The sequence below is a fragment of the Anas acuta genome, chromosome 20, assembly GCF_963932015.1.
Source record: "Anas acuta chromosome 20, bAnaAcu1.1, whole genome shotgun sequence".
Lineage (NCBI taxonomy): Eukaryota > Metazoa > Chordata > Aves > Anseriformes > Anatidae > Anas > Anas acuta.
The window spans coordinates 217,653-241,817 of record NC_088998.1 but is presented as its reverse complement, the minus strand read 5'-3'; the positions used below and the strand labels follow the sequence as shown (position 1 = coordinate 241,817).

Sequence of the window (24,165 nt, the reverse complement as noted above, 5' to 3'; positions counted from 1 at the left end):
AACATTATTAGCTATACAAAAGTGGTATTTCAAGCACGCTGCCTCTTGGTGCCCTTGGTTTGTGGTAGGGTCAGTTGGCTTCTTAAATCACCCCCTTGCTTCAGTTAGGTGAGAACAAAGTAACAGCAGCAGCACAAGCATAGTGCAAAGAGTGTTGAATTCATCTTTTCCATCTTAGCATCCCATGATAAGTCAAAAGGACCAAACCACAGTGAAATTATTTATTTTCCCCGGATGCAGCTGCTTTTATGCTGTTTCAGTAGCCCTAATTACTCTTCAGATGCAGCTGTCTCTCAAGCTCTTTGCCAGGAGGCGATGGACCTCTAAGTCTGCTGCATTCCAACACAAACCCTATAGAGGCACTGGACCTCAGTTTTATTAGATTCTCACATGACCAGTCATTGGTAGGAAGGAGACCTTTCCTTCCAAAGCCCAGTCCTGTGAAGTCTATCATCTTTTAGGGTTACAGCTTGTGAGAAACAATCTGCAGCCTGGATGGACCACATAACCCTGCTCTTCTGAGGCCATTCCTAGGAACACACTGACCACGATAAACTGAATCTAATGTCTTAAGATTTTAAGGTCTTTGAAACCTCTGGGTGAGCAGACACCAGTCACCAGGTGTCTGAGGTGCTCCAGGCACTGGAGCTAAGTTTCCCTGTGACCTGTGGAGAGGTGCACAGTGGAGCAGGCTGCCCCCCTGCAGCCCATGGTGTACCACAGCGGAACAGATCTCCACATTGCAGCCTGTGGAAAGCCCACACAGGAACAGGTGATCTAGGGGGATCTGCCGCTCCTGAAGGGTCCCAAGACAGAGCAGCCCACTCCTGATGGATGGACATGAAGAGCCGCTGCCTGTGGAGAAGTCCACAGAGGACCAGCCCAGGAAAGATGGCACCAGAGTAGGGGAAGAAAATGACTGTGAAGGGGTGGTAGAAACGAAGCACCATGGACTGACTGTAGCCCTCACTCATGACCGCCCCCTGCACTGCTCAGGGTGGGGAGGAGGTGGAGTAGGGTGAATGGCGGAAGGTACCCCCAGTCTATTTATTTGTTTCTTACTGCTCCAGCCCATTAACAATAGGTAATAAATTTTATTAATCTTCCTATGCTAAGTCTGTTTTGCCTGTGACGATAATTGTAGAATGATCTTGCTGTCCTTATCTCAACCCTTGAACCCTTTACATTTATCAGGGTCTCTCAGTGGGACTAGCTTTCTGAAAAGCCCCGATTCCCCTGTTTTGAATTTATAACAGCAAACAATCTCACCTCATTCTTCCACTCTGGATACTCCTATTTGAAGCGGCTGGCCCAGCCACACTTAAAACATCTTCTCAAAGGCTGTTCCTGCTAGGATTTAGGCTGCAAAACAGGTTTTCTTGCCTGCCATTCCTCTGTCTCTCTTCCTCTCCCTTCCATCCTGTGCCTGAAAGTTTTTTTCCTCTATCTCTAGCCCTCTGCCTCACTACCTGGTCCACAGTGAATACTGTTAGTTTTGCTCTCTGCTTTTCTCTCATCTGCCTTCCTGACATACACCTTCTCAGCCTCCCACAGGAGGGTCTCCACTGACTGTTTGCTCCATATTTCCACCTTCTGGAGCTTTTTTTTTTTTGTATATCTGGCCAGCCTTTAATCACAAAATGAACTTTCAAAACCCTTGGGCTACAGGGTCCTCAGGATTCATCCTTGAGTAATTTCTCATTCTGACCCAAAGTCTCTCATATGATTTCTGTTTTGTGGGTTGTTACTATTCCAGTTGGGGTCAGCAAGCAGATATTTCTGCTTATTGGAATTACTCCTGGTCTGTGGGGGGTTGATTCTTTCCCATTCTTGCATAGTTGCGCACCTAATCATTCCTCCCCCCGCTCTTCTCCAGTGAATAACATACTCAAGATTGACATTGTTTCCCCCCCAGGAATACAGATTAGGTCTTAGAAACTGATCTAACTGTTCTAATTCTATAGAGTCCTCAGTTAAAGACTTTATTTCCTTTTTAAAAAATTCTAACCCCTCTGCTGGTGTTTGTGTGTGTGTGTGTGTGTGGGGGGGGGGGAGTTCACATATGTCCTTGCCTCACTGGGACCTCGCTAAGAGGATACATAGGAGTGTTAGTACTGTTAGTATCAGGGAATGGGAAATTATCAATATCTCTTCTACATTGTTCTAATTCTTGCCAGAGCCTAGAGTGCGTTCCTTCTGTAGGGAAGGAAGGGTTAATTGCAGTTCCCGTCTCCCTTCCTGGAGTGGCTGCTGCTGCTACTGATGCAATTTTAGGATTATAGGGACAGGGTAAATTATCCAAGGGTTCCCATCTACCTGTCTTTTCCTCTGACTCCTCTTTCTGCTGGTCCTACCCCTTTTCGATAAAAACTGACTTACACCCTGCACCCAGCAAGCAGCATAACTTGACTCCTCCTCAGAAAAAGGAGTCTTATTGCTTACATATAAATTTAAAGCCTGAATTTTCATCAGACCTGTATTTTGGCCAAAATACAGCTGTTTACTTAATTGGTTCCTTTGTCCAGATTAATATGCAGTATTAAATCATTTTATTTTTTATAATTTCCTCCAATTTTGCGATTATTTTTCGAATTTCTTACCATTCTTCCTGCAGGACTGTTGGGCACTGCCCCAGGGATATCTCCCTGTCCCCTGGAATGTTTATTTCCCATTTTCCTAGCCCTTGCCAGTGTGCTGTTACAGAAATTTTTCCTCCTGCAGGGTACCACACACTAACATTCCAGTTCTAGAAAATGGGAGTGTACTGCCAAGCACTTTACTGTACACAGGGTACCATACAGTTATGGGTTTGGTAGATTCTCTGGCATACTGCCAAGCACTTTACCATGAAAGGGGTATTGTACACCAATTTTCCCAAGACTCTTCCTTTCTCCCTTTTACTTCTTGCTTCGTCCATCTCTGACTGCGCCTCTTGTGGAGCTACAGAACCACAGATCGGGACTCCACACTTGCTTCCTACTAAAGTATGTCTCAATCACACTTCACACAGGAGTCCTACCTGACTCCCAGGGCAATTTCTTATCTTGGTTTACCAGGTAAATTCTTGAAACTGGAGTGCCTACCTCCCTTTCTTCCCTAGTTCTTCACTGATCCTACCTTCTTAACCAGTCTCGGTTCCTTTATCGGTTCTCTGCAGAACCACTGTCACCAATGCACATGACCACTAAAATCAGCAGGGCATGCCTTCCTGCTGTGGTGGTAACAGGTGTCCCCAGAATGTGACTGGATCCCAAATGAGCCCCAATTTGTGAGAAACTGTGAGAATCTGCACAGAATCTACACAGGCTCAGTTGAGGATTTCAGTGAAGTAACAATTCTATTTGTGATTGCAATGGTGGACATCCTGCAAGCAGGAGTGTATCATAACCTTATATCATCTATTACCTGATGCTTGATTTCTTCCCTGTTTCCTCATTGGCTGAGTACTACAGGTTCACAACCTACTTGAAGCTTGTTGCTATACCATATATGTAAAATTTTATTTGACCAACCTATAATTTCTCCTTTTTCCCCTTTATTTCTTCTTCTCTCATAACTGGAGGGGCCCATTATTATTATTATTATATTTTCTTTTTCTGATTTTGCAACTGCTTGTCTTGTTTTTCTTAGTCATCCTGCTTATTTTGGTACAGTGGGACCTTCCACTGTCCCCTTATCTGCTTAACATACCCCCCACTGTTATGCCACTGTTATGCTTGTACAATCACTATTCAAAAGTGCAAGGTTAGTGGAATTTTCCACTGCAAAAACACAACTTTAATTCTTACAAACTGTGAAATCTTTGAGTACTTGCACATGACAAAACTGCTGTGTTCTTCCTTGGAAAAAGCTGCTGTGGAGCCCTTGGAGGCTGGCAGTCTCATAACTTGGCTTAGGGGATGCAGGAGAACCTCATGCTCCAGCCAGGTACCAACTACCTCACCCAACACCCCCCAAATAAATACCTGAGTATTTCCTCTGAATCCGAGTGAAGGTGTAGGAAAACCAACCAGATGGACTTGGGTAGACTGTTCTAGGAGTGCTCTTAAACCTACTAACCTGTGTGTCTTTCAGAGCTGAAATTTAAATATTGAAGGTTTCTGTGTAATAAGAGGAGAATGTATTGGGGGACCGATGAATGGGGACTCAGCACTTCTAGCTAGGTTAAAACAGGGGGTGTCAGCATCAGTTCATGTCTCCACAAAGGAGCTGCTTGTCCTCAGTGTTGTCTGTGGCAGTGCTATGGGCTTCTCTGAGAGGCTGCTCCTGGACAACAACATGGGTGGCTGATCTGGTCAGACAGAACTGGATGCTGTAGGATGTTGATCCTGCTCCTGCTGAGGACACTTAAATCACTGGGAATAGGAGAAAAACATAACAGAGTCCCTGGAGATAGGGAAGTGACTATGGTAAATTTAGTGCATTCTCTACTCAGACATGCACTTTGTCATGTACCTAAAAAAAAAAGGAGTGAGCAGGGACAGGACCTAATGTATAGGGATGTGCAAAACCTCAGATTTATTTCTCAGCACGTCACCCATGTGCTGAGTGAGGTGCCTCTTCACTTTTCCCATACTCACAAGGTTTGGACTCAATGTTTTAAGGCTTACCAATGTTGTAAGTATTACCTTGCTACACATTTGTGCACTAAGTTGCACAATAAACCTGTGACCTTTAGGAACATAACACAAATAAATACTCTGGTTCCACTGACTGGTTTGTCCCTGCAGTGCAAATTTAGCACTAGGGTCCCCTTTCACTCATCATCTATAGGGGTAGGAGTCAAAGAACAAGACATTCTATTTAACTTGTTCTGCTAATAGTCAAATTATGGATGAGCTGTTTCCATCTGCCCGTGGATAGCCTGTTTTCAAATGCTACTTGAAAGAAAAAGAAATGGAAGATACTGGCCCCTGCTGGCCACTTGTGTGAGGTTTAACTTGGGACTATTTTAGTGTCAGTACTACACACATTACTGGACAATCTTGTATTCAGCTCTTGGTCCATGGTGGCTTAAGAGTGAGATGCTGAAAACGTGCCTTGGTAATGGCTGAAACTGGCTCTGGGCCTGGCTGCAGCTGGCTTTTGGTGGGCAATGTCACTGTGGTTCCTGGAGTACATGGTGTGTGAGACAATGGGAAGGTAAGCAGGGAGGTGACAGTGCTAACAACACTGTACTGGAAGCTCAGTCCTTTCCATTTCAGTCTACATCATAGCTCCAGCATGGCCTGAAGGGAGGGTGTGAGAATTCAGTCCTTTCAGATCACTCTTGAGTCCAACAGAAAAAGAGGCTGCAAAACCACTGAAGGCTTCATATACATGGATTAGAGAGAAAATTACCAGTATTTGCCACTGAAGGAAATACCATCTGAGAGCTTTGCTGAGATGCAGTAGCGTTACCATCACTTGGTCTTTAAATCAAGGCAATGATTTTTCAGAAAAAAGATGCTCAAGCTTAGTCAGCATCTGGAGGGCTTCTGCTTTCTAAAAGCTGCTATGGGCTATAGCCACAAGTTACAATATAATTCTTTGTTCAATTTTGCCCTCAAATAACATTATGTTTTCTGTCTTCTGTTGGCTATTGAGTGGCATGTGTTGGTACCAGTTAGACATCCTCTTGCCCTGTTACAGTGGCCTGAATTTCATTTCCGTTTGCTTATGGGAGTAGTGGTATTCTTTGCTGGTCTTCCAGTTTATACCATCAGCATAGCTCCCATGAACGCCCAGCCAGTACATCCCATTCAGGTTAGAGTAGTGGCAGTCATTGTACCACCATGCTCCCTTATAGGTTGTGGCACAATTAAAGGAGCTCATGTCGTTGTCCTGGTCTGTTGTTGAAAATGGCATGTCCTTGTGGTATGATAAGGAGTCTCCTGCAGGGGAGTACAAGTTCACAGTTACTCCAATAGTGCAGAAGGGAACTTAATGTTTCTGTGCATCATTGCAAGGTATCAGTGGGCCTTGCTGGATCATAGAATCATAGAATATCCTGAAGTGGAAGGGACCCATAAGGATCATCAAGTCTAGCTCCTGGCACCACACAGGTCTACCCAAAATTTTTGACCATGTGACTAAGTGCACAGTCCAAATGCTTCTTAAATTCTGACAGGCTTGGTGCAGTGACTACTCCCCTGGGGAGCCTGTTCCAGTGTGCGACCATCCTGTCTATGAAGAACCTCTTCCTGATGTCTAGCCTAAACCTCTGATGCCTCAACTTGGCACCATTCCCGCGGGTCCTATCACTGGTGATTAAAGAGAATAGGTTGGCTCCTGCCTCTCCGCTCCCCCTTGTGAGGAAGCTGTAGACCACGATGAGGTCTCCCCTCAGCCTCCTCTTTTCCAGGCTGAACAGACCAAGTGACCTCAGCTGCTCCTCATATGTCTTCCCTTATAGTCCCTTCACCATCTTTGTCACCCTCTGGACACTCTCCAACAGTTTACATCCTTTTTGTAAAAACTGTAAGGCAGTTTTTATAAATCATGCTGTTCTCTTGTTTACCTAGGTATCCTCCTTGGTCATAGAGAAAAGGAGTATCCTGAGCTCTACTAGGACTGCTGATACACATGGAGACCTTATCTATGCCTGTGGAGCAAATGGGCCAGATTCTGCTTGCAGTTACACAACTCTTATACCACTTGGATTCTCTGCTGACTTACTGAGATCTGGACTGTCAGAAAGAGTTGCAGCGTACAAAGCCATATAAACAGAGCACTGCTATCTCAAATGTTGGTTTCACCCATTCTTACATGAAGGGTATTGAATTTTGCAGAGGATTTGTTTGCTTTTTAAAGAAACAAACAAAAACCACATCAGGAGTTAAGAAGATGTGCTGATGCTGAAAGTATTGAGTATCACCCCAGACCTAGAAATACCAAGCCTTCATGGTAAATATTTACTTCTATTAAAACTGAAAGCAGAACTTGGCCTGGCTGCCGTGAAGATGTGGGAACGCTGTGTCCCACTGCTCAGAGCCAGATTCTGCATTTGCTGCAAAACTTTGTGGCAGGGCTTGTAGTTACTGCTCTGGGTCACACGTCTGTGTGTGATGGGTGTCCCTCTCCTTCCCTGCACCCAGAGGTCACTGTGCACCTGGGGTGCCTTAGACAGTTTTTAAAAATTGACCCCAAATGTGGATGGTGCATGATAACACTCTGTACTGTAAATACTGAATGCTTTTGAATTGCTCTGGGAAATGGTCTTTCCTAGTAAGCTTCTAACTTACCAGCATTTCCACCAAGGAAGTCTCCTAGAACTAGTTTGTACTTCTCAGACTCTCCTAAAATTCTGAAAGAAGCGTACTTGGCATAGTAGTAGTTGTTCTCAAAGTCTCTCAGGTCAATACGGAGTTCGCAGTTTCCTAGAAGAGAAAGTGGACAGCAGTTCTGTGGGGCTGGTGGTGAGCATGCAAATGAAATTCAGGGGTGAGGGGTTTAAGGAGCCCTGAGATAACTCAAGAGGAGCTACCACTACTTGAGAGATTATTATATATTTCAAATTGCTGCAGAACTATCTGTCCTGCATTATAATTGTGAGTCCAAGTCTGTTTGTGAACATGATTGTCATCACAAACAGTACTAGTAAATAGATGTGTTGGCCTATCTCCAGGATAAGTCATGCAGACAGCTGATTCACTTCTCTTACTTGTAGTTTTACCTTTTTTAGAGGAAAATTTCCTGTGTGCAATGGACTGCAAGAGCCTGCATGCTGTTTAAAATTAGCTGCTGGGGCCCAAGAGAGATGCAAGAAGTTCAGTCTTTAATGGCCTAGCGTTGTGCAGTGAGTGCACTCTAACAGCCCCAGCCTGGGGAAGGAGACAGACCTTACCCAGAGAGGTGAGGAAGTGGATGTTGTCATTCCCCAGCCAGAACTCTGTTAGCTGGTTGCCAAATCCTTGCTTGTATGAATACCAATCTCGCAAAAAATTCACTGATCCATCCGAGCGTCTCTGGAAAACCTGCAGGAAATGAGAGTCTCACCCGTGTCAGGTCATTCTTCACTAAAAGAAGCTCCATTGCCTGACTGCAGAGAACAGGTGGCACAATCCTTTGCAGCAAACTCTCCCATTGCATTGGGCCACTCCAGAGGGTAGCTGGGGGGACTGAACCAACAGGGACTCACAAATTTGCTTCATCTATGCTTGGAAATGAGGAGGGATTTTCTGATTTAAGCAGGAATGGAAGAGAGTTTGTGGTGCTCAGTTTGTTCCCAGAGATCTCTCCCAAGAGAATCCCCTGTATTCACATGGATTTACCCAGGTTTAACACGAACTTCAGCTGTCACCTCTCTGACTTGGCTTCATTATGTGTTTTTCCTGTCTTTGATACTTTTCTTCTTTTTGTTGCTATTTTAGTGCTATCATTTAGAGTGTTAACAAAAAATATTGTAGGGTTATAAAAGCTTCCCTCCCCCCATCCTACTTACAATCCATCCTCCACCATCTGTGTCCATATCACAGAAGACAGTGGTGGCATTGCAGCCTTGGGGGTAGATAGTATACCATCCACTCAGGATCTTCCCTTTATCCAGCAGCTCTTGGCAGTTCCTGGCTTGTGAGCAAATCAGAGAAACAGTTGAAGTGGAGAGAATAATGATGTGCTCACAGCATCTGGACAGCACATCAGCCTCATGCTATGAACTAGCTTCTTTGGGCTTTCAGTCTCCCATCTGGCTCTTTGCACTGCAGAACTCTGGTGCACATCTACTTGGAGACAAATCCTGCTACTCCGTGAGTCAATATGTCACAGGGTTGATGGACTCTTCGTAAGAGATAGTCTAATGGGCTCAGACCCCTTTCATCTGCATGGGGTCTTTCTAAAGATCTGGGTGATGGAGCTGCTCCAAGTGGGATGACAAACTCAAGATCTGGGAATTTGTTTGGACTCAGGAATGTGGGGCACTGAAGTTGTATGGGTAGCTGGCAGCATAGGAGCTGTGACATACAAAAAATACCCCACCTACCTGTAATGCAGAAAATACCTTTCAGCTCATCTCCTGTGAATTCAACAGGGGACAGTTTTGAATACATACGTCTATATTATGTATATATATATTTTTCCCCACCAAATCCACAGCAACTCATATTCATGGGTGCCAAAGGACTGATGGAAGTTCTTTACTCTGAGGGAGATGAGACACTGGCCCAGGCTGCCCAGAGAAGCAGTGGATGTCCCATCCCTGGAAGTGCTCAAGGCCAGGCTGGATGGGGCTTTGAGCAGCCTGGGCTGGTGGGAGAGGTCTGGCCCATGGCAGGGGTTGGAATTGGAAGGGCTTTAGGTCCCTGCCAACCCAAGCCATTATGTGATTCTATGATCCTAGTTTACAGCTGCATTTGTGGTATTATTTCACAGGAGAAAGTCTGGGAAGATTTACATTGAGCATCCTCAGTATATCAGATAAGAAGAACCCTGCTCTACCCAGAACCCAGTGCTGTGTCAGTGCATGGTGTGGGGGTGAGAGGAATCACTGCCCTGGTGGGGGACACTGTCCACTTCTTGAAGGCAGGACCTGCCTCTGCTCTCCAGAGCTGCTCCATGACATGGTAGTGGTGATACAAGTGTCTGAGCATGATGAGCATCTGATGTGTGGGCACACAGCTGTGCCAGGCTGTCTTGTGAGCCTGGGTATTCTTCATAATGGAGGTCTGCTCCTGAACGTGGCCTATTACTTATTAGTCAAATGTATATACATGCCCAGGAAATGTAGACCTGAATTAGAGTGCTTGAGGCAGTGAGGCATGGCATCCTAATCTCTATTTCAGGTGTTACTGCAGCTCTCTAATCTGTTTGAGCCTCTTCATGGGATTCTGTTCTTATGGCATCCAAAGGCAGCCAGAGTGGGCTGAAGCTCTGCTTTGGTTCTAATTCAGGGAGATTTACTGATGCTCGCCTCCCTCTCCCTCTCCCTCTCCCTCTCCCTCTCCCTCTCCCTCTCCCTCTCCCTCTCCCTCTCCCTCTCCCTCTCCCTCTCCCTCTCCCTCTCCCTCTCCCTCTCCCTCTCCCTCTCCCTCTCCCTCTCCCTCTCCCTCTCCCTCCCCTCCCCCCTTCCCTTCCCTTCCCTTCCCTTCCCTTCCCTTCCCTTCCCTTCCCTTCCCTTCCCTTCCCTTCCCTTCCCTTCCCTTCCCTTCCCTTCCCTTCCCTTCCCTTCCCTTCCCTTCCCTTCCCTTCCCTTCCCTTCCCTTCCCTTCCCTTCCCTTCCCTTCCCTTCCCTTCCCTTCCCTTCCCTTCCCTCCCCTTCCCTCCCCTCCCCTCCCCTCCCCTCCCCTCCCCTCCCCTCCCCTCCCCTCCCCTCCCCTGGCTGGAAGGCACCTCTGGGTCCATCTGATCCAACCTCTCTGCTCAAGCAGGGCCACCTACAGCTGCTTGCCCAGGACCACATCCAAGCAGATTTTAAAGATCTCCAAGAAGGAGACTCCACAACCCCACTGGGCAACCAGTTCCAGTGCTCTGTCACATGCACTGTGAAGTCCTTCATGATGTCTAGACAGAACTTCATGTGTTTTTAGTGGCTTCATCTTGGAAACCAGGATACTGTGGCTGTAAGGACCAAAACAGACCTTCTCCAGGTCACACAGAGAGCAGATTATTTAAGAAGCACTCACAGGACATGACTGTTCTATGTAATCTGGTCTGGGTGGCTTACAAATAGCCATGCAGAAGCTGCATGTGGCTGAGAGAAGCAAATAGGTAAACAGTAATATCTCCTTACTCTGTCCTTCAGTGTCACTCTGAATTAGTTGCTGCCCTGTCCTGACTTCCGATGCAGGGATTCTGCCTTACTGCTTGTTATCACTAGTATGTTCTGCAAAGCCAACAGTGGGATGAAGGAACAAGGAAGAAACTCACCCAAAGTTTCTGGAAACCCAGGCTCTCCTTTTGTCCCTGTTGGGCAAACAACATAATCAATTGCTCTCTGCCTTCCACACCCAGTCCTTCACTCTTCCACAACTTGACATTGTTTGCTTTTCAAGCCAAATCCTGCTGCACTGGTGTGAGCTGTGATGTTAGGTGAATTGATAAGCTCATCTGCATGCACAAAGAGGCATGGTGCAGCAAAGGCAGGAGGAAGAACTGTGATCTGTAGTGATCTGTACTGGTTGGTTCCCAGCCCATCAGAGGCCCATCTGCTCAAATCCAGAAGAGCACAGAGGGACAAAGGCAGGTGGGAGCCCAAGCCACAGGCTCCTGTAATTACAGAACCAAGTATCTTTTCTGGCTGCTTCCCAGGGCTGCCCCCACAGAGCCTCAGTCCCATGTCCACCTGTGACACCCAGCAGCCTGAGTCAATAGCAACAACTCTCCAGATTCCCTGGCAGGCACAGGGGGTGGCTGCCTGGGAGTGCAACACATTATGGGGTGCAGGGGAAGAGGACAGGAATTACTGTGAGATGTTCAGGGGAGGAACCAAAGGTGGGAAAATGGAGGGATTTAGGTGATTTGGGAAGGAAGAAGAAAGGGAAAATAGAAGGTAAGGGGATAAAAATGGTTGATTTTAGATAGCTGGTCAGTATGGTTGTTTGGCTGTGCCCTGCCCTGATCAACACAGTCTGCCCTGTCATCTTATTAAAAACCTTTCTAGTGGGTGAGAGCTCTATTCTGTGTGCCCATGTGTGTATGGGGTGTGAGTGCAGCACCTGGAGCCAAACCATGGGTCAGAGGTTTGTGGGGCAGCAACTGGCATAAGTGCAGGTGTGCAAGTGAGTGTGATGGCTAGCAAAGATCAACCCAGGTAAAGCTGGTGAAATAGTCTGGACTCCAGGGGGGTCTGAACATGCTGCTGTGGGTGTGAGGGTACCTGGGAGTCTACAGGGGCAAGAGCACAGAGGGTTGGCTGTGGGGCTGGGGTGCTCCAATAGTTTTGCATATGTGTGTGTGTGGTCTGGTGTCAGGCTGCATCCTCAGGGTTCTGTGCCAGCAACTGGTGAGACTGAGATCTAGCTGCTAGTTAGACTGAGTGAATCCTCTTGCTGGAGGAATCCCCCTTGTACCTATTTATCTACACAGAAAAATTCTCACCGGTGGACCACTATCCTGCTCAGCCAGTGGCTTCAACAGCTTCATCCAAGCAGGATGAAGCTGTTGGTGCTCTCTGTGCTCATGTGAGTGCTCTGAGTGGCTCTTGGTGAAGATGAACATGTATATTTGTATATTTGTTTAGAGGCACACGTGTATATATATTTATATTATGTATTTATGTGTATGTATTTATATATATAATATATAGTGTATACATGTCCTCTTCGTGTACATGCCTACTGGGAACTACTTCAGCCTGGTTACCAGTTAGACCTGGGCACAGGGACAGGGAGTGGCAGCCTTGCTGCTCTTGGGTTGTTGGACCCAGTATGATATATTTTCCTTTGACACCTGATTAGGGGTCAAGAAGTCTAAATGACAAGAGTAATGCAATACATGTCTATGTCAGACCTGCTGGCTGCTAAGACAGCCTGACAAATGGGGTGCAAACATTTTGTGCCAGTGAGTATTAGGTGGGACACATAGAACAGTAGTAGATGGGTGTGGAAAGGAAGTCAAAACACACCTAGGGAAGGAGGCAGGGTCAGAAGCACCAAAAGGGGAACAGTTACTGCTGGCAGAGGTCTTTAGTGGGTGTTTCCGGAGCAGCTGTGACAGCTGGAGCAAATGTACTATACTAGTGACCAACTCAGTAGCATTTGGCTCCTATTTCAAGCCAAAGACTTGTGAGAGAAGCCATGGTGCAGAGAGAGCTCATATGTGCCAGTGGCCTTAGCATGCAGGATGATGTCAACAGAAAAAATAATAACAATTATATATATATATATATATATATATATATATATATATATACATTTCCTTGTTTACTCTCTACCCTATTAATAACGCTGGAGAGAGACAAGTTTCTGTGGCATTAACAGTAATTGAGTTTCATCTGAGTCTCTGCCTTTTGACATAGCAGGGGAAGGTCAGAGTTCTGCCCAGATGTGTCTGGTCCCTTGGGCTGGGGTGTGCAAAGTCCTGCTGTGTCTGTAGTTGACAATTCTGGACAGCAGCTTCAGGCTCCCAAGTTGGTGGCAGTCCCTGTTGCTGTCTGGCTAGTTTGGGAGAGGGGCTGCTCACATCACCAGGAGCCGGGGCTGAACCTCTATGGGGAGCTCCAGCGGGCCAGGCCCTATGATGGGGGAGAGCTATTGTCAAATAGCCCAAAACAAGTACCCTGTGGGGTACTTTTTTTTTTTCTACAGTTGCTCCCACATGGTGTGTTGTTCTAGAATGGCATGGGGTGGAAGTTGAACTAGACAGACTCTCATCATAAATTCATCTCAGCACAATTTACCTTTTGGTCCTGGGAAGCCAGGATCTCCAGCCACTCCTGTAAGAGACAAGAGAAAAATGCTCATCACAGATGACTCAAAGGGACTGAATTACTGCAAATCCCTAAGTAGTGGCTCCTGGCCCTCTGTGTTTCCCAAATGAACAGGAGAGGCTGTTGTAAATGGTGCAAAGCCATGGTGCTTTGTGAGTGCCCCAGCTGAAGGCAGCCTGTGAGGCCCTGCCTGCTCTTCAAATCAGCAGCATCTCTCAGGAACAGCAGGACAATTGCTTCTTCTTCTGCTGGATTCATGCCTCTGTCTCAGTGATTTTTGTTGTTTTTGTTGGTTTTCAGTTCTAAGCTTGTGATCTGTGAGATTTCAGACAATAGCTGGTGTTTCAATGTGTCCTGTTTCAATCTCCTCCTGTGGGGTTCTGCTGATGTCTTGGGTGCTTCTGACAGGGAAATATGTACATATTCAGCATGCAAAGGGCTCTTTTCCCAGCTGTTCAGTGTGCCAATGCTCAGTTCCTAGATGATGCCATGTGCTGGGAGCTGGAAATGGCATGATTTGCTTCCTGACTCTGCACCATGTCTATGAATGCTTCTTAATGCATGGCTCAACAGTCTTGTCTTATGCAGCCCTGTTCTCAGCTTGAGTCTATGAACAGAGAGAGATCAAATAAGTGACTTCCTCATTTTGTGGAGGGAGGTCAGCCCATTACAAGGAAATCCCTATTCCCTCCTTGCTTCACTGTATGCCAGCTGTCTCCACTCCAGGCGTGGAGAATAGGGAATCATAGAATCATAGAATGGTTTGGGTTGTAAGGGACCCCAAAGATCATCTGGTTCCAACCCCCTGCCTATATAAGGGACACCTCCCACCATACGAGGTTGCTCATAGCCCCATCCAACCTGGCCTTGAACACCTCCAGGGATGGGGAATCCACAGCTTCTTTGGGTAACCAGTTACAATGCCTCACTACCTTTACAGTGAAGAATTTCCTCATAATGTCTAATCTAAATCTATACTATTTTAATTTAAGACCATTCCCCCTAGTCCTATCATTATCTACCCCAGTAAAGAGTCCTTCTCCATCCTTTTTATAAGACCCCTTTAAGTACTGAAAACCTGCCATGAAGTCACCCTGGAACCTTCCCTTCTGTAGGCTGAACAGCCTCAGATCTCTCAGTCTGTCTTCATAGGAGAGGTGGTCCAGCCCCTTGATCATCTTTGTGGCCCTCCTCTGGACCGGCTCTAAAAGCTCCACATCCGTTTTGTGCTTGGGCCCCCAGACCTGGGTGTAGGATTCCAAGTGGGGCCTCACAAGGGTAAAGGAGCACAGTCACCTCCCTCAACCTGCTGGCCACTCCTCTTTGATCCTGCCCAGGATGCAGTTGGCCTTCTGGGCTGCAAGTGCACATTGCTACATCATGTCAAGCTTTCGATCCACCAGAATCCCCAAGTCCTTCTCTGTAGGGCTGCCCTCAATGAGTTCTTCTCCTAGTCTGTACTCATGTTTGGAATTGCCCCGGTCCAGGTGCAGCACCCTGCACTTGGACTTGTTGAACCTCATGAGGTTCACGTGGGCCCACTTCTCAAGCTTGTCAAGGTCCCTTTGGATTTCTTCCCTTCGTTTTGTCATATTGACTGCACCACTCAGCTTGGTGTCATCTGCTAAATTGCTGAGGATGCTCTCAATCTCCTTGTCTATGTCATTGATGAAGATATTGAAAAGCATTGGTCCCAATACAGATCTCTGAGGGATCCTGCTTGTCACTGACCTCCACCTAGACATGGAACCATTGACAGCCACTCTCCGGGTGAGGTCTTCAAACCAATTCCTTATCCACTGAATGGTCCACCTTTCAATTTCATCTCTCTCCAATTTGTAGATCAGGATATCATGTGGGATTGTGTCAAAGACCTTACAGAAGTCCAAGTAGATGACATTAGTCAGTCTTCTCTTGTCAGCTGATGCAGTTACTCCATCACAAAAAGCCACCAGATTGGTGATGTATGATTTGCCCTTCATGAATCCATGCTGGCTGTCTCAGTTTACCTCTTTGTCTTGCATGTACTTTAACATCCAGGAGGATCCATTCCATGATAGATGCAGAGGTGAGTCTCACTGGTCTGTAGATCCCTGGGTCCTCCTTTCTACCCTTTTGAAAATGTGGGTAATGTTTCCCTTTTTCCAGTCACCAGGGACTTCACCTGACTGCCATGATATTTCAAATATGATGGACTGAGGCTTGGCAACTACATCAGCTAATTCCTTCAGGACCTTGGGATGCATGTCATCAGACTCCATAGATTTGAAATTGTTGTTTCATCAGGTGGTTTCAAGCCTACCCTTCACTTACAGTGGGAGGGACTTTGTTCTCCCAGCCCTCATTTACATGTTCAGGGAAATGAGATATGTGGAAAGCCTGACCACCAGTGAAGAAGTTGTTGAGTACCTCAGCCTTCCCCATGTCTGTTGTTAGCAGTTCTCCCTTCTCTTTTATCAGAGGGGGAACACTCTCCCTGGCCTTTCTTTTCTGAGCAATCTACTTATAGAACCCCTTTCTGTTATTCTTTGCATCTTTGCCAATCTCAGTTCCATCCTTGCTTTGACTTTCCTGATCCCATCCCTGCACATCCAGACAGCAAAGCTGTACTCTTCCTAAGCCACATGTCCGTTCTTCCACTTCCTGTGCATTTACTTCTTGCACTTGAGTTTGACCAAAAGGTCTTTGCTCAGCCATCCCCATTTCCTGCCCTCCCTGCATGCCTTCTTACACAGGAGGATGGAGAGTTCTTGTGCTCTAAGAAAAACATCCTTAAAGAGTTACCAGCTCTGTTCAGCTCCTTTGTCCCTAAAGACAGTGTTCAAGGGGATCTCAGCCACTAGATCTTTAAATAGCTGGAAGTTTGCTGTTTGGAAGTTCAGGGTCCTGACTTTGCTATTAGCCAAGACCATATTCCTTGAGATCACAGTCAACCAGGGTGTGGTCACTGCAGCCCACATTGCCTCCAATCTTAATCTTTTTTATTTGTTCATCTGCATTGGTAAGCTTAAGGTCCAGTAATGCTTCTCCTCTGGTTGGTTTGTCTCATATCTGGACCAGGATGTATCCTGGAGTCTCTAGGAGTCTCCCAACTTGCTTACACAGCCTGCTGTGTAGAGAGATGTCTGCTTATACGGGGCTGATAAGGGGGACTTCAAAAAGAAGAGTAGTATCTTCCTCTGAGATGTGGTCCCACCCTACAACACTGTTCCTAGTACCCATCCCATGCCAGATGCATGTACCAAATCTTCCTGCTCTATGCTACTTCAGGGCTGTTTCTTGGAGTATGACCAACTCTCAGGTATTTTATCTCTATAGATCCAGTCTCCCTATGTATGCCCCGGACTTCAGTGGGTTTATAGATTGAAGCTGAGTATGTCATGCATTACCTTTTGTACCAGGTGGTCCTGCTTTCCCAGGGAGTCCCTGGGTTCCCATTTCTCCTACAAGGAAAAACTCAGTTTATATGTGCATATTGCAATCTGACCAGAGGAGAGGTGACACAGAAGCCTGGGCAGCTAGGCCTCAGCTTCTGCAGAAACAAGGAAGATGTTTTTTGTTCATCGGATGATATTTTACAACATATCTCACTCCCTTTCTTCTACTACAGCTGTACTACACAGGTACTGCCAATGTCAGTCTTATTTTACAATTCACTTATGAATTCCTGTGAGCTTTGTACATCTTGGAGCCAGTTTGTGGCTTTTGCCCCAGTGGAGCAGCTTCCTCTGCTGTTGTGACTCACTTTGCCTACAAGTCCACTATGACATGGGAGGCTTTGAAGGACTCCTATGGGTATGAGGTGACCTTCAACAGCTCCTCCCCCCCACAACAAAGCAATCTAATATCAAAGCATTCATTGCTGGGTTTTGGAATCTCACCTTTTGTTCCTGGGAGACCTGGTTCTCCCTTTGAGCCAGAGGCACCTGGGATCCCTGGGCATCCTTGGAGAACAGCCAGCCGGTCAGCATCACCTAGTCCCACTATTCTCACCTCTGAATTAATGAAGACAGTCATCATGGAGATTATTATGACTCTGAAATGTCTTGGAGAGGAAACTGAACCCTTTGGGCTTCAGAAACAGAGCAAAAGGCAAAGATAGGCAAGTGATATCCTATCTGAGGAACGGAGTCTGGCATAATTATATGTATTAAGAGACGGTATTGAGGTTGTTGCATATTAGAATTAGACACTGGATCTCTCTGGCTTCAGGGGAGTTTAGTGGAAGAAGGCTGTGATATGTGACATTACATGCATGACAAATACATTGTAACTTAATAAAACAGAAGATGTGAGGTGCTCTGTGGGGTAACACAGCAAAAAGTAAATGGCACTGATGAGTATGTGGATAGTAAAGATTCTGATTTAAAGACATCCTAAAGATCTAGCCTGATTTCCTGACACCAGATCAGTTTAAAATCACGCCTATTGTCTTTCTTCAGAATATAGACCAAAAACTGTGTTGTGCAGTGTTCCCAAGTAGCCAGGGTTCCACAGATGGAAAACATAGAAGAGGGTGGAAAACTATGAATGGGGCAGCCTGTTCCTGGAGAGCCCACTAGAGAGTGGGCAGGATGCTAAACCTTTTGGTTGGAGCCAGCAGCTTTGTGAAGCCACTACTGAGACTTCATCACCCATCTTCCTGCTTGCAGCTGAATTAAAGAGATGCATAGAAGGAACAAATCCTGCCCCCCATCCCCACTCCAGCTCAGCTCAGCTATAACAGCCTGCCTTAGGGCAATTAGCAGTAGGATTTGTGCCCCACTTACCTGGGCAGGTGTCCTGGGGATTGCAAATGGTGACTGTTATGCTGAGCAGGAAAAGAAGGACTGCGGCTACACTTCCCATTGCTGGCACAACTCTTTGCTCTCTACTTAGCTTTCCTTCTCCATGTCCCAGGCACTGTGGTTAGTATTGATCCATCTAGGACTTTTATACCTAATAAAAAAATTCAGTGTAAGCTCCACCTCTGTGCTTGCCCACTGCCTGGGTCCCCACTCTGCGTCAGAGCTTTTCCCAGATAAACAACTTTCCACAGGCCTGATGGGGAAAGTCCTTGCCTGGCTGCCCCAGCCTACCTTGTCTCAGGCCTTTGCAAATTTTGGATAATCTCCTCCTGTACTGTGTTTCTAGATAAAATGAACCAGCAAAAACATACATTTAGCTAAATGGAGACAGCTCCCCTCTTCCTTCCTGCTACTGGCACTTTACAAAGAGCAGCACTTACTGTGTGTATGGGGGAACTGAGACATGAGGAAAAGAAAAGCCCAAGGTCAACAAAGATCACAGTCAGAAGCTGCAGTGCCTGACTCATGCTCCAGTGCTCTGCCTGCCAGGCAGTGTTGGGTCACTTTGCAACCTTTCAAACACAGGGTTCAATTTATACACGTATGTAATCCAGGACTGACCTGGAGTTAAAACTCTGCATATCCAACTGAAGTTTGGTGGGAAGAGCATGTCTGACTTTTTTCCCTGCCTTTTTTTTTTTTTTTCTTCTCCCCTCCAGTTCCTGTTCATTGTAATAAAGAGAAGGATTTCAGTTTCTCTGTTGTGCTCTCTGTTCATTTGTGTCAGCATTACGAGGTTCAAACTGTCTCAAGGCTGACTCTCGTGTTACCTCTATGTACAGAACCTTCAAAGTTTATAGCAGAGTTTTTAGCAGCTCTGTTCAGCTCCTTTGTTCCTAAGTACAGTGTTCCAGGGGATTTCATCTTTAATATAGCTTTAAATAGCTTGAAGTTCACTCTTCGTAACTTCAGGGTGCTGACTTTACTCTTTGTCAGGCCCATGTTCCTCAAAATCACATAGTCAACCAGGGTGTGGCCACTGCAGCCCAGAAATGCAATAGATGTTTATGATTGTTTGTGTTCCCAAGACACAATTTTCTTAAGGGCAGTGCAGGTCTTACTTTCCTTTCCCTGTCTAGAAGAAAAAAAAAAAAAAACAAAAAACAAACAAACAAAAAAAAAAACAAACCCTGTAGAGAAATCAGAAGGAATGTGATCTGACCACCTGAATTCAAATTTGGGTTTTGTTTAAAGCGGGAAAAAAGTATATCATTCATGGCAAGTGTTGTGCGCAGTTCTCAGGGAGAAATGAGAATAGTTTCTTTCTTCAGCTTTTCAGAAGGAGAAAGAGAGAGAAAAAGGATGAGCAGGTGTCTCTGATCTGCTAGGGCAGGAGAGGTCTATGCAGAGTCTGGGACACAGTTGTTTCTGCCCTATGGGGCAGGTGAAGATGAAGAAATGACAGCTGCTAGTACTGAGAAGTCTCCTCCTACACAGCACCCTGTATCCTGTGCTGTGAGCTTGGTAACAGCTACAATACTTTGTTACAAAATCTAGCAGTAAGAGCTACCTGCTTCCCTTGGTAAGTCACTCCAAAAAAGCAATGGTTAAACTGGCATCACAGGTTATCCTGTCTTTACAATCTGCCAAGGGCTCCTGGCTAGATCTGTCCTGGCCGGATCTGCATCAGTCTGAGAATGCTTGTGGAGGCAGCACTGACTCCTGGAGATGTCAGCTTGCTTTCAGACAAGGAGGCAATGCTGTAGTGTTCTTGTGGACATGGCTAACTTTGGGAGCAGGGGGGAAACTGCAATTGAAAAAACAGTCCAAAGTAGGTCAGTTCCCTGAGGGCAGATATTGTAATTTACCCAGTGATCAATATGCCCTAAATTGTTTTTCCTCACACTGTGTCCTAATGAAGATCAAATAGTGCAGATTGCTTACACCATCAGCAATTCTTTTTTTCTATGTGGGTTCTCACTTGAGTCCTAGGAAATGTCCCTTGTTGATTGTGAAAGTCCAGTATCACTTTGGAAATGCAGAAACAGGAGTTTTAAGTGCATTGCATGAATAGGGAGTGCCTCTAAACACCATGACTTCAGCTCCAGAGATGTAAATGTCACAAGTGAAGTCTCAAGAATGTAACTGACTTGTAAAGCACCAAGAAAATAAGCTTAGCAAATCAGAAGGCACAAATGACAACAGATCTTCAAAAAGTGCATGTGGGAACATGATAACTGCACAACAGAGGATTTAACACTGATTTATTCAGAATCGTGGGTGAAATCAAGGCTCCTGGTAGTTTTTACACTGGTTTCTTTACCATCAGGAGGCTAGAGCTTCACAAAAACACCAGAAAAGCTGCAAAGGCTGTTAATACCTAAAACAATAGGCAGCAAGTCCCAGTCATGACATTCCTCTGCTTTGTCTCATGGCTAGGAACATTGCCACACAACTTCTAAAGATGCCAGAAAGGCAGACAGATTGTGCTGAGGAACTGAGAAATTCTGACAGATCTGACTTCAGGCTGACGTGTGGAAAACAAACTCGACAATCGGTAAGACTGTAAAGTAAGTATATTTATTCAGTGCTGGGCAGCACGGGGGTAGTCCCACCAAAGTCGTGCACACACCACAAGGCAACTTGCCATGGTTATATGCAGTAAAGAGTTACATATGCATGAAGTTTCACAATGCGTCTATACATATTCATATATACATCGCCTTGCCGAGGTGATCAGCTCCAGGGCAGACGTGTTCTGCAGCGGAGAGGGGGATCAGACAGGCAGGGCTATTTTTTCCGGCATTGAGCCCACTTGAGGGAGCCGCCAGGACCCAGCAGCCCTCGCTGGGTTGGTTGACGAGTTGTAGGCAGAGCTTTCAGCGCCCCCTCCCCGGCCGTTCAAAAGCTGCCCCGAGGGAGCGCCAGCGACCAGGGCGGGCAAACAGGGCGTGGCGCGTCAGAAGGGAGTGGCGCTGCAGTTAGCGCAGGCAGGGCGAGCAGGAAGGGCAGAGCGTTCCCCCCCCGCCCTTACGAACAACTCCTCTAATGGCGGTCTACCACTACCTAAGCTGCAGTGGTCTCCACCAGGCACAGTGCTCTCTCTAGGAAGTCCGTACATACCCAGACTGACTGTCCGCTCAAAAATGCAGCAGTTCAGGTCTCTGGATGCAGGGAGTGCCTGAGCCTGTTGCTACCACCTGCGGGGGCAGAGAGACAGTGTGTGTGAGGTGTGAGCAGGTGGATGACCTGGTCCGCCTGGTGGCAGAACTCCAGGAGGAGGTCGAGAGGTTGAGGTATATCAGGGAGTGTGTGCAGGAGACAGACTTGTGGAGCAACTCCCTGCAGGGCCTGAAGGACAGGTACCAGGGTGAGACACTCCAAATGGGAGTGGACCCCCTGCCCTGTTGCTGTCAGGCAGAGGGAGGGGACCTAGGAGTTGAGGAGGAATGGAAACAGGTCCCTGCTCGACATCGCAGGCAATGCCCCCTCCTACCAGCCCCACTTTCCCAGGTGCCCTTACACAATAGGTTTGAGGCCCTGGAGCTTGAGAGACCGGTGGGTGAGGATGAGGTAGAAAGTCTACCCAGGAGGATGCCTAGGGCGAGGAAGTCGACTCAGGACTTCCTCCACCAAGACAGAAAGAAGGGTGATTGTTGTGGGTGACTCCCTTCTCAGGGGAACAGAGGGTCCTATTTGTCGGCCTGACCCTACCTGTAGGGAGGTCTGCTGCCTCCCTGGGGCCAGGGTCAGGGACATTGCCAGATAGCTTCCCAACCTGGCTTGCCTCTCTGACTGTTATCCTCTTTTAATAGTCTAGGCTGGCAGTGATGACACTGAAGAGAGAAGCCTGAAGACTATCAAATAGAACTTTAGGGGACTGGGATGGTTAGTGGATGGAGCAGGAGTACAGGTGGTGTTTTTGTCTAGGGGTAACAATGGCAAGGCTGGAAGAGAAAGCAATGGCCCAACTGAAGTGCATCTACACTAATGCATGCAGCATGGGTAACAAACAGGAGGAGCTGGAAGCCATCGTGCAGTTTTCTGTTCCTGGTACTAGTGCCAAAATTTGACTCTCAGATGCCTGTTCTGTCACCCCTTTGGCTCCTGCATCAGCCAATGCATATCCCCTTTGAATATCAGTATCCCCTGCTTGATGTCCTTTACAGTGCATAATGGCAACTTTAGTAGGCAGGTATACTGCCTGGAGTAACTTCAGTATCTCTTCTGCATGTTTAATTGAGGAAGATAAAAGTCCTCTCGCCTTCCAAATCGCCCCATGTGCATGCACCACACCAAAGGCATATTTCAAATCTGTCCAAATGTTAATTATTTTCCCTTTTGCCAGCTCAAAAGCTCTTACCAAGGTGATGATTTCCACCTTTTGGGCTGATTTTTGTTACCACATATCCTGTGAGGTGAACTCCCTAGCGGACAAAGATGCCATGTCCATGGTCTTGATGCAATCATGAATGGGTAATCTGGAAACTCTGATACTAAGGAAAGAGGCTGGGTTCAGAGGCTGTTTTTTTTTAGTGCAAAAAAAAAATAATTAGTAAACTAATGGTCCATTCTACACATTACTTTTTGTCTTCAGTAGCTATTATTTGCGTATTTCAACAGTGTCCCCTTTTCCCGAAGGGGTCTTTCAAGCTTCAAGATCACAGGCTAATTGTTTCCGAAATATGGTGGGGCTATTCTTGAACCCCTATGGTAACACTGTCCAAGTAGGCTGAGTTTTTCGTCCTCTATTAGCGTTTTCCCATTCAAAGGCAAAAAGTTTCTGGCAGGCAGATAAAGGCATTCTTGTAATCGAGTACCGTGAACCAAACTTGACTGTTTGTCTCATTTTGTCAAAAGGTTATTTCCATTTTAACTTGTTCAAAATAAATTTTTGCATCCAATTTTTCCAGCAAGTCCCTTCCTAATAAGGGTTTTGGCAATATCAGGGTCTTCCTAATAAGGGTCTTCTGATATCAGGGGTGAATTGCCCTAGAAAGAGGCTAGCCAATTACCTCTTTATTTATTTATTTGTTTGTTTATTTATTTTATTGCATTTCAAAGTTCATCCAAAAATTCCTTAGGGCAATGTGAGGTAACAGTTCACTTGAGAGAGTCAGCACCATTGCAGGTGCCCACTGGGAGCTTTACAGTCTTGCCTTGCTGGGAAAGGAGTGATCTGATCTTCAAGGGTAGGTTATCATCCAAAACAGCAAGGAGAGATGTTCTTCTGGCTTAGGCTTGCCTGGGCTATGCTATTTATAGCTCTTCACTCTGTGCTAACAACAAAGTTTTCAGTTGATATTTGATGAATACTTACATTTCCAAGGGAGATTTTTTTCAGACCATAACTAATCTTAGCATCTGTGGTGGGGACAGTTGCCCAAACTAAGATAGTAGTTTTTTTCAGCTGTCCCTTGGTTTTCCCTTACTGCTTCTGAGCTTTGTGAACATAATGTGTCTTCAAGTGACCAAGTCTTTCACTGCTAAGGCCATGTTGCACCTTTTGCTTGTCCTTACTACATGATGTACATTGTAGCTCACAGCTCCCAATAGTTCCTGAGGCTCCAAAAGAGCTCAGGTAAGTGGCATAGTTTCTGAAGACAGTTCTTTTCACCAGGGAGGGGGGAAGTGGGGAGGAAAAGAGAGAATCCCCCCTTGTTCATACACATGCTTCACATGTTGTGTTGCTGAACAAGGTTTCACTCCGCTTTCCCAGGGAAGCTTCAAAGCTCCATGCTGTGAGAAGTGAAGGCTTATGGTTTAATTGGTCTTGACTGTAATCCACAGACCCAACCATAGCTGGTGCTTGCTTTACCACATCTAGTAATGGGCACCCAGGCCACGCAGAGATTTATGAACACAGACTACCTATTTGAATTTGCATCTAAGGGGTTCCTTATCCTCACATTTCTATACGTTGGTTTTATTTTGGGGAGACAATGATTTCCTCATTTAAAGAGTTGATCAGGACATATCTCTATCAGTTGCTGCATACCAGTTGTGTGCCCTTGATGAACATTTGGTTTGGTATGT

The 24,165-nt window shown here is 46.2% G+C and overlaps 2 protein-coding genes across 8 annotated transcripts in view; one reads left to right on the top strand and one right to left on the bottom strand.

The window, feature by feature from the left end:
* LOC137842583 (dual specificity testis-specific protein kinase 2-like) overlaps positions 1-7,193 on the top strand; it is a 44,299-nt gene extending 37,106 nt beyond the window's left edge. For 3 of the 6 annotated variants that reach the window (XM_068656805.1, XM_068656804.1, XM_068656803.1), the window contains exon 9: positions 6,504-7,192. In XM_068656805.1, the coding sequence (XP_068512906.1) occupies positions 6,504-6,704 (201 nt within the window). In that variant the 3' untranslated portion in view covers positions 6,705-7,192. Of the gene's footprint in view, positions 1-6,503 lie in introns of all 6 variants that reach the window. The other 3 variants (XM_068656801.1, XM_068656800.1, XR_011089110.1) reach the window with 2 other exon arrangements.
* LOC137842584 (ficolin-2-like) lies at positions 3,701-18,244 on the bottom strand. Of its 2 annotated transcripts, XM_068656808.1 has the most exons (9): positions 18,112-18,224; positions 17,224-17,337; positions 16,732-16,785; positions 13,313-13,348; positions 10,843-10,878; positions 8,423-8,547; positions 7,826-7,955; positions 7,224-7,358; positions 3,701-5,873 (listed from the first exon to the last, which is right to left on the bottom strand). In XM_068656808.1, exons 1-9 carry the CDS (start codon positions 18,188-18,190, stop codon positions 5,626-5,628), a joined length of 957 nt encoding a protein of 318 aa, XP_068512909.1. In that variant the 5' UTR covers positions 18,191-18,224; the 3' UTR covers positions 3,701-5,625. The 2 variants fall into 2 exon arrangements, with proteins under 2 accessions (XP_068512909.1, XP_068512907.1); XM_068656806.1 differs by lacking the exon at positions 16,732-16,785 and having other exon boundaries at positions 18,112-18,244.
* Between the last annotated feature and the right edge of the window lie 5,921 nt (positions 18,245-24,165).

Coding starts and splice junctions, on each gene's coding strand:
- LOC137842584 (XM_068656808.1), bottom strand. CDS start 18,190: ATGGGAAGTGTAGCCGCAGTCCTTCTTTTCCTGCTCAGCATAACAGTC. Junction 16,786..17,223: donor AGGTCTCCCAGGAACAAAAG/GTGAGATTCCAA, acceptor TTTTCCTTGTAG/GAGAAATGGGAACCCAGGGA. Junction 7,956..8,422: donor CAGATGGTGGAGGATGGATT/GTAAGTAGGATG, acceptor CATTTCCTGCAG/GTTTTCCAGAGACGCTCGGA.